The 15,435-nt window shown below is 43.6% G+C and overlaps 1 protein-coding gene across 2 annotated transcripts in view; it reads right to left on the reverse strand.

Annotated features, from left to right (window-relative positions):
- The window catches only part of ACTN4 (actinin alpha 4), an 80,783-nt gene extending 66,203 nt beyond the window's left edge, over nt 1–14,580 (reverse strand). Inside the window, exon 1 of one of the 2 annotated variants that reach the window (XM_036744247.1) lies at nt 14,223–14,541. In XM_036744247.1, coding sequence (XP_036600142.1) covers nt 14,223–14,384 — 162 coding nt within the window. In that variant the 5' untranslated portion in view covers nt 14,385–14,541. Of the gene's footprint in view, nt 1–14,222 lie in introns of both variants that reach the window. The other variant, XM_036744248.1, reaches the window with a different exon arrangement.
- Between the last annotated feature and the right edge of the window lie 855 nt (nt 14,581–15,435).

The raw sequence follows: 15,435 nt of genomic DNA on the forward strand, positions 1-15,435 counted from the left end.
AAGCTGGGTCCAAGGTTTGTAGGCAAATAGGGTCTGGTCCTAGAGTCACATAAACCTGCAACACTGAAACAAGGGGCACTGCATAAGCAATGAAGCCTGGCCAGCAGCCCACAGAAATTAGAGACTGTTACACTGTATCATTAGAGTCAAACCTAAGTCCATTGTTCTAAATAGGCAAAGGGGCATTTGTTCTAGTATTGTATTGAGTATATTTAAACACATTTTCAGTAAAAAGGAATATGTTCATTATTGTTGCTTTTTAAAAAAGCTTGTCTATTAGTTACAGTTACGAATGAGGCATCAAACTTGAAGGGTCAAGTAGCAAAGCGCTGGCTATCTGTGTGCCTAAAGGATTTCTAACACAAAGAGACATAAGCACCAGACCCCCAACTCAGCCTTTTCAATGTCTCTAGTTGGACTAAAAATATATGTATGTGGCCATGCATCTTTCAGCACACTACAGGTCTTGACCAACACTGATCCCAAGTGCTAAGCTAAGATGCTGGATGGCACTCACCCACTTCTCCCAACAGCTGGGCTGCCACAGCTCCGGCCCTGACATTCTGGATGAATCCAGAAAGTGATATATCTCTCACCTACCACTTAAGATCTAGTGGCCAACTGACTTAAAAAGTATATTCTCACTAAGCTACTAAGAACGTGGGGATCAGATTACTACAAAGTTGTCTGATTTGCACCCACCCAAAGGATGAAGCCATACATTCTTTCACTACAAGCAATACAATCCCCAATTGCAATCTATTACCTCTGGGAATGAACACCTTCCTAGCATCGCCCAATCTTCAGAAAGGGAAAAGCAGACTTTCCCTCTAAAGGATCGCTAGTCATTGCACCCTTATCCTTTTGCAAGGTAGAGAAGGAAATAAAACCCGGGCTATATTAACTTACAGCATCTCTCTCTCTCCCTCCATAACAAGTAAAAGATCTTTGCTCCTGTTGCCTGATCCATTCCAATAAGTACCAAAGGAATGTCACCTACCTTTCTAAAAAACTCATCTCATGCTGACATCCCAACACACTTCTGTTTAACCTAATTCTCACTGATCTAAATCTCAATGGCTGATTTCTAACTGTCTTTTCTCTAGGACAACTTTACTTGTCTAAATCATCTTGCCTCCCACAGTCTTCCAAAGAAGGAAAATACCAACTGAAACCAAGGGGAATAAAATAATTTTGCCACAACTCTGTTGTGGGTCAAGAATTCAACTACCAACTACAAGCCCAAGGAGGACATTGCTGTATCTAAGTCATACATATAGCCATGATGATTTGTATAAGGTTTAAACGTTTAAACTGGAATTCTCCCAGGGCAAGAAAACCTAGGTTCCATAATTATGCATTTGGAAAAGGAGAGAACTGGGAGCCTGGCTGAGTAGACAATAGCATTTTTAAAGCAGCACACACTACCGCTCATATGAAAAGCCAGTCTTGTAACTTTACCTGGTACTCTGTTAATGTTATCTCCATGGGGGACCACTCTTAATGATATGATCTTAGAGTCTACAATCCTCCTCAGTACTCAAAAACAGTATACACACAACATCAAACACCTGAGGAGGGGAGAAGCAAGTATGGAAGGCTGGGAGACAGGCATGACTTCAGTTTTTTTGTTTGTTTTTAATCTTTTGCCTCAACATATTCTGGAGAATATCATCCACTAGCTAAATGCTCCAAGGACAATATGTAGAGCTGGTTGTCTAAGAAAAGGAAACATGGCAGCTCAACAGTGCTGCAAGTGACATGCTCTACCTGCTTTCCGGTTTGATGTTGGTCCACAACAGCTTCCCACCACCTCAATAACCCAAAGGCAAGATGGAGTTAAAAACTGACTTGTTGATGTAGTGTGTGCGCGCGCGCCTTGCAAACCTCAACTCAAATAATATGGCTAGGTGGCCAGAAACACACATACTTTTTCCATCAGGTCCCTCACCCCCAAATATCCTCCAACACCCCTTTGCCCACAGAATGCCCAATTCAGACTTTCCAGGAGAGGCCATAGTGATTTCAAACTCACCTCCTTCATGAAGGTTTCCATGACTGACCCCACCTGCCCAGGTTCACCCCTCTAGCAGGGCTCCCTCGCACTTCCACTTCCGTTCTCAATCCAGAACTGTACTTTATTATTTGCACGTTTGTAAATCTACTCTTCAGCTCTCTCACGTGTGTGTTCTAGCTCCCCAACTAGACTGGAAGCTCCTTGAGAGTAGGGACTATGTCCTCTTTCTCCAGACTGTCACTCCCAAAGCAGTTCAGCACTACAGTCTGAAAAGAAGAGGCACTCAACAAATGCTGTGTGTGGACTAGCTGGCTGGTCATGTTTCTACCTGATGGTTTGACTCCAGAGCCCAAGCAGCCCCACTCATATTACAGGTGATGCTAGTTCATTGTAAAACAGAGACCAAGTCTCGTAACCACCCAGCAGGAGGGTACCTCTAGTCAAATAACAACTGCTAAAAAATCCTTCAAAGACTCTTCCGAATCTTCCAATACTACCTAAAAAAGATAATTACAGCACAAAAACCTTTCCTGTCCAGGGGGATGAACTTGGGAATATGTCAGCTTGGCATGAATGCCACTCAATGGAAACTTACAGCAGTATCCATACTAGGGAGATGTAAGGCAACATAATCCAACAAATTTTCCATTCATCAGCCTCAATTTTTCCTTCTTCCTCAATTCTGGGCAATTCTTTTAAAGGAGAAGTTTTGATTTTGTCTTTCAGGGAAAAAGGGAAAAAATATCTCTCCTTCTAAGCAGCATTTAGAAGATTTAATAAGTTCACACAGTAAAGAGGAGTGGGAGGAGCAGGGTGGCCTGAACTGAAACATCCTCTGTTTCCAAGCTCTCACTATAGTCTCTAAAGTGGTTAAGCAGGTTTGGCAATAAAAGGTTATTTTATCCAGTTGTTATTTTGCACTCTCTTGACAACGTAGCTTTGGCCTTCAAGTCATGCCCAGGGCAGGATGAAAAAAAGTTGCTGTCATGCTCATTCATACATGCCATTTATGAACTTATCTCCTCAGATGATGTTTGCAAAGTTAACACTGTGGGACACATTTTCAAGTTGTTTATTACTGGCTATATCCTCTTTCCACTTGGAAAGCAGCACAACAAGCTTGGCAATCTACATCTTTAAACAAAAGTGCTGCTGATGCAACTAACACCATATACTACTCTAATTTTTTTTTAAATCAGTTGAAGACTTAGTACTTAATGCTTAACATTAAAGCTAAATGATTTTCTAGGTGGCAGTGTTCTTCCTCCTAAAGATATGCTAAGGTTAGGGGAAATGAGAGAAATATCCAAGAAACAGAAGGAAAATGAGGGAATAGGGGTCCAAGGGAAGAGTTGATTTAAAATTAAGTCAGCTTCTTGGCCCCCTACTTTTTAAAAGTAACCCAGCCTTTACAAGAGATGTTTTGGAAAAGCAAGTGGAAACTCATCAGGTGAAATGAGAATTTTTTGTTTCTTGGTTACACTGAAGAGTCCCATCCTATTCATGCAGTAAAAGTTAAACTTTGCTAAATAGAAAGTCATACTACAAAGCTCTCAGCATAAACCCACAAGTCAATGGCTGCTGAAGCCTTCTGCAGAGATGATCAAAAATATAATTTAAGCTATTATACTGTGTGATGTTCTGAAGCCCTCTAGCTCCCATCTGAGTTTATTTTTACTGAGCCCAAACAAAGGTTTTGTAAAGTCAGGGTAAGAATACTCCCTGGCCATAGCTTTCTGCTAGAGGCAGGGATGGAAGTTGTTTTTGTGGAGACACATAGCCCAAATCAGCCTCCTCATTGCTACAATTCAACAGAGTCGCCTCCAACCTTATCAAGGGTTTCCATCAAGGAGCCAGGCATACTTAAAAAAAAAAAAAAAGAGAGAAAAAAAACCAAAGCCAGAGTCAGAGACCACTAAAGACTACAAGAAAGACATGCCAACCCCTCCCAGCAAGTTGTAAGACACTATGATGGAACAAGCCACATGCAACTGGAAGCCTGTTGAGCATGATTCATTTCCTGGGGAGGAAGCTTCCTCTCTAGGTGAGGGACCAGTCCACACCCTTCAGTTTAGATGGGAACGTGCATTACTCCATCATGTGTACCATCAGAGGCATCACGGTCCAGCACAAAGAGCCCTGTATAGATGGAATCAGAGCACCTGGGTTCAAATACCAGCTTTGCTACTTAGTATCTATGTGACTTTGGAGGCAAATCCCTTAACCTCAGTTTCTTCACCTGTAAAATGAAGGAGTTAGATTAGATGATCACGGTCCCTTCCAGTACCTAGCCTAGGATCCTATGATCCTATTATGTGTCAAGGAGTCAGAACGTCTGTACTTGTATGCCATCTGATGTGGTAGCATTCAGTGATTACCTAGCTATGAACCAAGTGAAAGCCACCAAACACCAAGACAGCAAAGAAAACCTGTGGCCAGACAGACATAAAACCACCAAGAAAGCCTGAACTATAACTAGACCTCCCAGAGTGAATCAGCAGTCAAGTACAAACCATGATTGGTATGCTCAATGAGAAAGTGCATTTATTTTTAGGAAAGAGGGATGTCTTCCAGCTAGCCCTAGAGCCCCTAGCAGTCCCTATTTGGCAAGAATTACTTTTCAGTTATTTATTAAAGAGGCCTAGAACTTTGCAAATCCAAGGAAAATGCCTGAGGAAACATACTGTTAGGCAATTTGTCTCTTTTCATAGCCAAATGTTTGTCCCTCTCAAATCACTGTAATAGTTTTGACCACTAACAGGGTACAAGTTTTACCAAACAATTATGGAGCTGTGTATGAGAAATGGGGGGGGGGGGGGGCCCAACGGAAAAACAAGGCAGCGCTACTCTGGGATGGCAATCTCCTGTGATCCACGAACAGGGACCACCACCCTAAACATGATGCCACAAGGCTCCACAACAACTGTTTTAAGTTTCTCATCCAAAAACCCTTGGTCTGTGAGCTTAAGAAGACTAGTACAAAAAACTTTTTTCTCAAAATGGTCAAGAGGGCTTGGTCCTCAGGCATGTCCTCTTCCTGTTCTATGCATTTATTCAGGGCCACCAGTAACAAGAGTGCCCAGCAATTTGAGCCCACATCTCCAAAAGCCATCTTGGTGCAGACCTATCTGTTTTACAGTCAAATTCCACCACAGACTTGGCAGTGCTGCAGAAATAATCCCCCGAAAATGTAACTAGCTGCCTCAGAACCCTGGTGATGTTTGTTGTCTGGCTTTACTCCAAGTCCACAAAATCAGAATCATCACCAGTCAGAAGACAGCTTCTGAGGGAGGCTGATTCATCAAATTACTCTGGAATCAGCTCCATAACTAGGTAGACTTAGTAGACTTTACTTCTAGACATTTTAGATTTCCAAACTCAAATTTTCATGGGCCAGGCCTGGTAAACTAGACCTAAGACACATAAAAACTTAATAAATGACTGCTGAATGAATAAAGGCAAACCATGGCAACACCAGGTGAGAAAACATGGTAACAGTATTTAACATGTTCATTTTAAAAGCTCTTGACAACTAAAATAATGGAAATATTCAGGCCGCCATCAGGTGGGATAGAAGAAAAATGCTATTTACTGTCCTGAGATGGAGGAGAGGATGAGGTTTAGAAATGTACTTGTGGAATGAACTCTGCTTGGGGGTTTGCAGAAAATCGTAAAGAATTCTGTGTATAGGCCAGACAACTTTTTGGTTTGTTAATATTTAAAAAAAAAAAAAACAGTCAAAAAGATATAGACAAATTTGGCCCTGCTGTTTCAAAGAGTCACATAGCTAAGATTCCAACACAGAAAACTCCATCAAACAGACATACCTCAGCAAGAAAATCACTAAAGTCTGACTGGTTCTGGCATTCTGTCTCATACACCACCTCCCCCACCCCACTCAACAGATCAATTAAGTGTTTTCACTTAACTTACTGCTGGATATAAGGTTCCTCTAGCCCAGCATAGCTATAGAGCTGCCACATTATTATTCCACCTCTAAGCTGGGAAGGTAAGTTTTATTTAGGTCTTATGCTGAAGCACCTAAACATTAAACCTATTCAGTCTCCTACCAATGAGCTTTGGAGTGTTATTTTTTAATTGTTATTATGTATTTTCACATTAAAATTTATACTTTTCCAAGTGTGAAACCATCAATGGGAAATTCACATTAAGTTGTCAAGAGAATCAAGATTTGCTCTATTTACCATCATCACAATGGACCAACTGAATGCTTGTGATAAAAGATTACAGGGTTTTAAAAAAATACTACTAAAGAGATAGGCAATTTTAAAAAATTTATGTCTTCCTTTCATTTTTACTTTATAGTCATTTCTGGATATATCCATTCCCTTCCCTCCCCTGTCCCAGTGTGCCTTCCCTTGTAACAAAGATTTTTTAAAATAATAATAAAAAAACAAAACCACTCAGGAAGTTTATAATATCTCCAAGGGTGGCTGGGCTCTGTTACTTTTAAGCTCCCTTCCCTTACAGTGGGAAAAGATACTGAACTAAGGACTTATTAAATCCAATTCTAGTCCAAGCTCTGACACTAATCAGGAAATTGTGATCTTTAGTTCCCTAATCTATAAAATGAGGGTGTAAAACTACCTGGTCTATCATATCAGGTCTAGGCTTGAAAGAGATCTAATAGGAGAATCTACAATGTCAAGAAACAGGGCCTATTTATGGAGCTAGTTCTGGGGTAACAGCTCTGGAATTTTTAAATCTGTTTCTTACTGAATATCAAATAAATCTCAATATGAGGAAGCTAGTTTAAAGAGATGAATATTTCCCATTCTGTCCCCATAGCCCCACACAATTTTAGAAAAAAGCTAATTAAGAGATTAGTGCTCCAGATATAAGATGTGGAATGTCTCACTCTCTCCTTTGTCTCTTCAGAAATCACTAAAGTCCAACAGTTGCTGAAAAAATTGACAATGACAAAGGGATCCGTGCCTACCCTTTAACACTCAAATCCCTTCCCTGCTTGAAAGTCTGTTTTCCCATCTATAAAATGAAGGAATTGAATGATATTATTTTAAGGGCCCTTCCAACTCAAAATCTGAGATATTATTGGCAGCCAAGCCCCACATCACCCAAACTGCTACTTCTACTCACTACATGCAGTTCAGCACTCAAAAAAGAAAAACCCACTAGAAAGCTAATGATAAACATCACTCACCCCCCAACACCTTTGGGGAAAACTTTAAAAGGATAAAACAAACCACAATGTCTTCTTTATTCTAGCCTGAAGCGAGAAACACTCAATGTTATTGTATTATTAGCATTCCAGGATCCAATTTTATCATTTCAACATTGTCAACAATACTTCCCAAGATGACTTCATTGAGCTACAGAGTAATTCTGCTGCTTCCAACTAATCCTGCTTCATGTCACTGGTTCCAGTGGAAGACAAAGACTCTGTTCTGCTCTAATATTTGGAAGAAAAACATTTAAATAAACCTTTCTTAACTCAGAAGGTCACTATTTTTGCTTTTGTATCCAGGACTCAAACATCTAGCTGAGCTAATCAAAAAATCATATATGATTAGCAGCTGCTGGAACCTAGATCCAAAATATTCATGCTTTCAGCAAAAAGGCTGAATTTCTTCTTACAAAAAAAGGTAAACAGTTCAAGGTCTGGAAATATTTAAAGATATACAGACAATTAATTACCAGTCAAATATCCTATTGCAATATCCTATTACAAATTTCCTATTATATCCAATACAACAGAAATTTCAGGAAAATGGAATAGATTCTAGCTGTGGTTCTGCTACCAACTTGGAAAGTTCTTGGACAAGTCACTGAACCTCCCCATACCTTAATTTCCTCATCTGAAAAATGGAGATGTTAATAGCTTAGTGGCTTACCTCACTTGCTTGCTATGAAAATAAGATGAAAAAAGAAATGTGGACACACTCTGTGAAGGAGGGGAAAATCATTGTAACAAACACAAAGAATTTTTCTTAAATTAAGTACCCCTAAGATGTTCTTCTTCTGTCAGAGATGCTAAATTAATTCCCTATTCTTTGCTCTACACACCAAGAAATATGCTGAAGCTTCTGGGACAGCAGGATCCAATACTGTCTGGGACAGTTAACAGGTGGCTAATAGCAAATTCCAAGCAAGTTCAATCCACTCTCTGTAAGTTTACACTTAAATAAATCAAATCAGGAAAGAAGACTGCAAGCCTTGTCTGGAATGGCTACTGCTAAAAGGATAAAGGAAACGCAAAAAGTTAACCAACATGAGACAGTCTTCCAATGAACATTCCAAGCTAATTTCTTCATGACTGGGGGGAAGGGGGTGGGGCGAGGGTCCACCAGGAGGGGAAAGGGTGGGGGGGAGTGGAAGAGATACTGAAAGCTAAAATACAACCAAAAAAGGCCCAGTACAAAGACAAATGTCTCAGTGGGCTACATGCTAAATTTGGGATTCCGTAATCCCAGTGAGACCACTAGCTGGAAAAAACTTCCCAATACTGATGTAACACTACATTTGCCAGTTAAAATTTGCAACTGCTTAACTTTGGGTGGAAGAGGGACAAGAAACATTGGGCTTCCCTCCATCTGGAAAAACCACCATCCCAAAAGCTACATATAGTAACATTCCAACAAGACTGGTCCATGACATAAGTGAATTCGTAATCAATGAACCTTGAACTCCTCTCCTCTCCACCTCTCTAGGAGGTGGACTAAAATGTAACCTGTACACTCCAGTATTTCTGGGTAAAATTCGATCCCTGACATTTTGTAGCATACTAGTCCCTAAATTATCAACCTAGCTCTGTCATAAGCTTTAGTTCATTTAGAAATCAGATTCCATTATAATTTCACTTTAACTTCCAAAAGTTTAAGATCAACATTAAGACTAAAGCTCCCAAACCACCTATGATATAAAGGCTTCTTTCAAAATCCCCAGATAACAAGATATCTATTTGTATAGGCAGGAACTTCCGACTATGCTTACTTTAATAGGTCACCTTTTCAGTTACCACTCCAATAGAATTACTAACTTGCTATCACTTGCCTCCGGTTGGTGGAGAGCTTTTGTTATTCTGTAAAAAGATCTGAAATGGAAGGGAATCTCAGGTAGCCAATGGAAACACAGACGGAAGGAACAGGGATAATTTTAGGACAAAGAAGTTGGTCTGTAAAATATTAAGCACCAGTGATCAGGCATATGGAGTAACGCTTGACCTCAGATGACCTTGGTAAACCATCTACAATTGATACTACACCACCAATTGTTCTCTCCAGAAGTGGAAAGTGAATGTTGTCTTCAAAGGCACAATCTTCAAACCTGAGAAACCTATGACCTGGCTTTAAAAACAATGTGGTGGCAAGTTTAAAGGCTCCATCCAGACAACCCCACATCCCAACGATGCTCTGAAATGTCTTCTGAGGTGGGCTTAGCAGGCTCAGCAGTCATCTTAGTAACTGCTGGTTAATTTCTTGTCATTCCACTGAACTCTGCTATGGGATTAAATCAGACCAATACACAACCTTCCAGCAGGAGAATATTTCTATTCAGTGTATGAGAATGGACTAAGAGTTTGCAAACTTACGAAGTGTTAATTTTTTTTAAAACCTACTCTCCCACAGTTGAGATAGGAATCCAGATTTGGCCCAATTCCATTCTCATTTGCTTGGAGGACATTTTGTGAACCAACTTACATTTTAACTATCCTGTGTCTTGGGTATTTGATAAAAGTAAATTCTGTTCACATAGACCTACCATTGTGGACCTTCACCCCTTTATCTCTTATTGTACAGCTATCCCTAAGAGAACAGGATACTGAGATGTCACTGTTAATCTCCTTGAGGAGTCCATTAAAGCCTTCCCACAAAACAGACAACTTTGGGCCAAGAATTCTGGACATATTAAATGAAGTTTTTTCTCACCACTTTCAATTGGCAATATGGTTGCTTCCATTCAAAAGGATGAGTCAGCTCCTTGATGCCAAGATGGCCAAGGTGTGTGTCTGTTCTAGTCAGGAGACAGAGTGGGCAGAGGAGGGCCCACTCCAGAATAATCAGGGCGTTAGGAGAACCAGAGCCTCCCACAGATGTGTCAGGATGCTACACCACAGTACCAAGTGCAATTTGACTCAATCAGGTGCTTTGGGAATGGCTGTACACATGACCCTCTCACTTTATAATACCCAATTTCCCTAGAGATCACCCTCTCCCTTTATCTACCAAATTGTTACTGCAATTTCATTAATACAATGAAAAATGCTAGGTAAAGTATCTCCTATCTAACCATTTCTGGTCCATTATCTCACACGTATCACCTTGGATTCTTGGGCAGTATTACTCCAGATAACACTAAACTTTTAAAGAAAAATATAAACAAGCTTAATCTTCAGACCCTCGGAATGGTTTTTCCTTCACCACTTGATACCATCTCCACCATTCATAAACTGTCAAGGAGCTGATATTCTTAACCAAGTCCTAAATAGCAAACAATTAAGGTAATGAAACAAAATAACAGATGGTTATCTTGAGGCCTTCCATCATCAATCTTAAAAATAAAGAAAAAAGGCTAACATAAAAACTAAAACACCACCTGAGCTTTCAAATAATTAACCAGCACATAAATGCCATTTCAAGGACTAGGCACTAACCCTAAGTCTTATCCAAAGCTGGAATGTTACCATAAAAATTTAAGTCTTACAAACAAGATGGGCCTTTCATTGCTGTGATATGAGGGTTTTGGAATTTGGAAAGCCATCTCTGACCTCCAAAGAGCAAGGCACATGAAATGACCTGATTCAGTTGCATAAAACCCAGAAAGCATGGAAGAAACAGTCCAGAACTTCACCAAAGGCTAAGGCTAGTATGTTTTTACTCCTTTTTGTAGCACAGATAAGATCCTTCCATTTAAAAATGATGAAGTGTAAGATAAAAAGGCCTTTGGGAGTACAAACGCCTGCCAGAGACAGGGTCATTCCTACTAAATATCTTCGGAATAGATTGGTAATGGTGAAAGGGCAAGGCTATGAACCTTGCAAATCAAAGGGTGTCTCAGCGTAATTTCTGAGACTAGAAATAGGGGATATGAATATTCCCTTCAGACAGATGCCCATCTTTCTCTCACTCCTAGAGGCTGCTAAGCTTTAAATATGCATGTACTAGTGCTGACATGTTGGCCCACAAACACTTGCTATGTTGAGATTCACCTAGCTATAACAAACCAAACCTGGGCGGAATTATTATAAAAAAGAGACAAGTCTGGTAGACTTGGAGTGAGAAACACCTGGGTTCAAATCTCATGTCAAACATACTAATTTGTGTCACCCTGGGCAAGTCAGTTAACTGCTGTGTTCCTAAGTTTCCTTCCTGTAAAATGAAGGGATTGGACTCCATGGTCCCTTCGATCTCTAGAGCCATGAGACTGTGCTCCTGATTTCCCCAGCCCTTTTAAAGTTCACAAAGCACTTTACAGCCATTATCTAATTTGAAGCTCGCAATAACTCTAGGAAGCGGATGTCATAATTACTCACTACCCCCATTTTACAGGAGGAAACTGAAGTTGAGAGGCTCAGCTAAGTCTTGGAGTCAGCATTAAGCACCTACTGTGTACCAGGCCCTGTGCTGAGTAAGCACCGGGGATGCTAAGAAAAGCCAAAGACCATTTCAAGGGTTCACAGTCTAATGGGGTGGGGGGCAGGTGGTAGGGGACACAGAATGACAATGACCCAGACAAAATCCAGGCAGGACAAATTAGAGATCAGCAGAGGGCAGGCCCATATAAGGAGGACAGGGAAAAACTTCCTGGAAAATGTGGTAAAGGTTTTAGCAGGATCCTGAAGGAAGCCGAGGGTGGGTAGAAGTCAGTGAAAGGTCAAGAAGTAGTGTCTTACTGTAGGAACAGCAAGAAAGTGAGGTCACTGGGTTAAAGCATTTTTCAAATGACGCTGATGGTGTCAAAGGTATGATTCTGAACCCAAGTTCTCTCCTGATGCTACTTCTCTACCGCTCCTTTACCCTCCTTCCATCTTTCATTGTCTCCCTCCCTCCCCTTCCAAAAAAACCAACACAAAACCCAGAATTAGAAGTGATAGAAGACCCAGGGAAACAGCAAACACAAAAATATTAGCTGGAACATGAGGCAAAAGACAAGAGTCTACCCTCTATCTCGCCTGCACAAATGCTGTCAATGTGGCTAGGAGCAGTCTTACATCAACCTTCCCTTTAACCTAGCTGTTATAATAAAGGCCAATTCCGAAGCTGCCTGACCTATGGAAGGGGGCTGGGGGAGATGGAGTGGGAAGAATAACTGCAGGTAATTAAGCTTCAAGGTCAGAGAAATCCTGATGGTGGAGGCTGTTACTAATAGATTAATACCCTAACTGCCTTGAGAGGGAAAGCAACAGGAAATCTTCCAGGAGAATGCAGAGTGCATCCCACTGTTTCCCACTTTTATCACCTAAGAGAAAAGAAAGATTCTTCCATGCAAAAACCTGAGCAATACAGGAGTCAGATTTGGTCCCACATGATACCCATGCACTGCTTCCTGTCTTTCCAAATACTTTGACAACTTATGACCTTTTTTTGCAACCTGATACAGTCTTGTATAAAAAGTTATTAACGTCTCTAAACAGCAAATCCTTTTAATTTTTTTCCCGAACATTTTCACAACTATCTTATTGTCCTAATAACTCTCTGATATGGGGCACGGTGGCAAGCCATATCACCATCCCCATTTAACAGTGAGGAAATTCAGGAACAGAAGTTCAATGATTTTTATCCAAAGTCTATTCCCACCTACCACACCCAGCTTTTCCACCACTTTCTTCCAATCCTCCAAGGCCTATTCTTTACCCTGGGTGGTAAACAGGCTGCTTTCCTAGACACCTCAGCACTTGAACTCCACTGTCAGAGGGTCCAATCCTAATTAAGCCTCTAAAATATAATTTCTGCAAAACTGGGTTCCCCATTAGGTCTCCAAAATGCTGTTCCTCTCTGATTGGTCCCTTTACCCCTTGGCATCAGATTCTCTCCATAATTTTCTCTCTCACAGCCTGCCCCCTCTCCCCACAGTCACTAATCTCTCCATGTGCACTCCCATCCCACCCCACCCTAAGCTGCCTTCCTGCCCTTTTCCTTCCACTCAGTGGAATAAAACTTCCCCAGGTATACCCCCAAGACATCATATATCTCTCCTGTCATGCCATTTCCCGAATGCCCCTTTTCATATTTAGACCGCAAACTTCTTGACAGGAGGGCAAGTTCAGGGCAGTAAACCCTCAATCAGAAATTTCCTACATCACTCCTCAGACTCTAAGTCCCCCAACGATGATTCTGACCCTATTCCCCAAATAGCTCAAATCCTTTCCACTTCCCAATAAATCAATAAACATTCATTTAAACACCTGCTATATGCAGGACGCTGTGCTAGTAGGCCCTGGACATACAAACACAAAAGTGAGACAGTCTGCCTTCAAGAAGCTTTCATTCTACATCGTACTTTCTCCTCTCCCGGTCCCAGTCCCTTTTCTCCCAGTTCTTTGCATAGGTCATGGACAGGTCAATCCCTATACATCCCAATCAGGACCTCCTTCCACAACCACGGACTTCAGGACACCGTTCCTCGGAACTCGCCCCATCTCGCTTCTCTCCACACCCTTGTGTCCCCAGACCTCCCCTCTCTGTATCTTCCTCGGGATATCCTGGCAATGCACCATCCCTGCAGCTATCCAGAGGAACCACTCGGGCCACACTCCCCAATTCTGGACTCCACAAGGTTCTTCCCCTCGGCACCGTTTCTTTATGGTCCCTCCTTCGGATCCCCCCATCCCCACACTTCCCCAAACACGACCCCGCACTCCTCTTTTTTGGGATTCCACACGTACTCCCCCCAATTCGTGTCTTCCCTCCAGGCCAAACCCCCTCCGACTACCCTTCCTCCAAGGCCACGGTCCATACCTGCGCTGCTTTCCAACCACCGCGCCTCCCCCCCAAAGCTGCGTACCTTTCACTACGTTCCTGGGTGCTATCGTGACCCCCCCACACTCACGCTTGAGCGCGCGCGCGCACACACACACTCACTCACCTGCCTCCTCGGGGGCACCTCGCCCTTCTCAACACCCCCTCCCCCTCCTACAGCTGCTGGGGCCCCCTCCCCCGCGCACCCCCTCCCGCGCCTGCCCGCCCGCGCGCTCCCTCCCCCTCGCACCGCGGCGCCGGGGCCGCACCTTGCGCTGCTGCTTCTCCCAGGCCGGGTCGAGCAGCAGGTCGCGGTCCCAGTCGTCCTCCTGGGCCATGTAGTCACCAACACCGCCGCCGCCGCCGTTGCCGCCGCCGCCGCTGCTGGGGCCATACTGGTAGGGCTGGTTTGCCGCGTGGTAGTCCACCATCGTGCCGCCGGCTCTCGAGCTCGCTCTCCTGCCGCCGCCGCCTCACACTCCGGGCCCGCCTGCTCCGAGCTGCCGCCGCTGCTCCTCAGCCGCTACCTCCTCAGCCGCCTCTGCCGCCGCCTCTGCCGCCGCCTCAGCCGCCGCCGCCGCCTCACACAGACAACCCGCCCTCCAGCCCGCGCCTGCGCAACCCGGCCACTGCGCTGCCTCCGCCGCGAGCCAGCGCGCCTGCGCACGCCGCCGCTGTCGCGCACCGCCCACCCCCTAGCCGAACAGGGGCCTGCTTGCGCCTGCGCGCGTCCCACCTTCCCACCTCGCGCCTCAACGGCTCCGGAGGGCGTGGGGCGGGGAGGGGGGGGAAGGGGGAGGAGCGCAAAGGGGAGAGGGGAGCGAGGGGGGAGGGGTGGCGACGCTACGTCATCCAGCCTCCCGGCGAAGGCGGAGGCAGCCGATTAATTATTAATAAGACCGGGTCTGTCCTCCGCAGTATTAATCAATCCTACAGTAGGCGGAGGCGCGCGGGAGCTGGCCAGCCCCTTCCCCTCTGCGTCGATTAAGTGCCTACTATGTGTTAGCCAATCAGCGGGTCAGGACCTCCTAAAGTAGCCCTGTCCTAGAAAATTAAGTACAAAGTATAGAAAGAATAGTGGGGAAAGTGGGGGGCGGGGCACAGTGAGGACAGGCTTCCTGTAGGAGGCAGCTCTGACTCTTGAAGGAAGAGGGGATGGCATTCCAGGTGCTGGGGACAAACTATGCAAAGGCACCGAGGTGGGAGATGGGATGTTCTACACAAGCCATCGCAAACCAGCCAGGGGTAGACCACATGAAGGGGAGCCAGAATAGGGGAAAGGGGAGGCCTCTTTCCTTCTACCTTGTAGGAACCCTATCTAGAGGGGCACCCAAGGGCCCTCACTCCCCAATCAGGATTGACAACTCAAAAAAAAATGGTAGTAATAACATTTATACCTTCTCTAGTCAAGAAGAATGTAAGCTCTTTGAGGGCAGGAACTTTCGATTTTGTATTTGCATCTCAGCCCTCTCCCCTTTTTTT

This window comes from Trichosurus vulpecula, chromosome 2 (assembly GCF_011100635.1).
Source record: "Trichosurus vulpecula isolate mTriVul1 chromosome 2, mTriVul1.pri, whole genome shotgun sequence".
NCBI lineage: Eukaryota > Metazoa > Chordata > Mammalia > Diprotodontia > Phalangeridae > Trichosurus > Trichosurus vulpecula.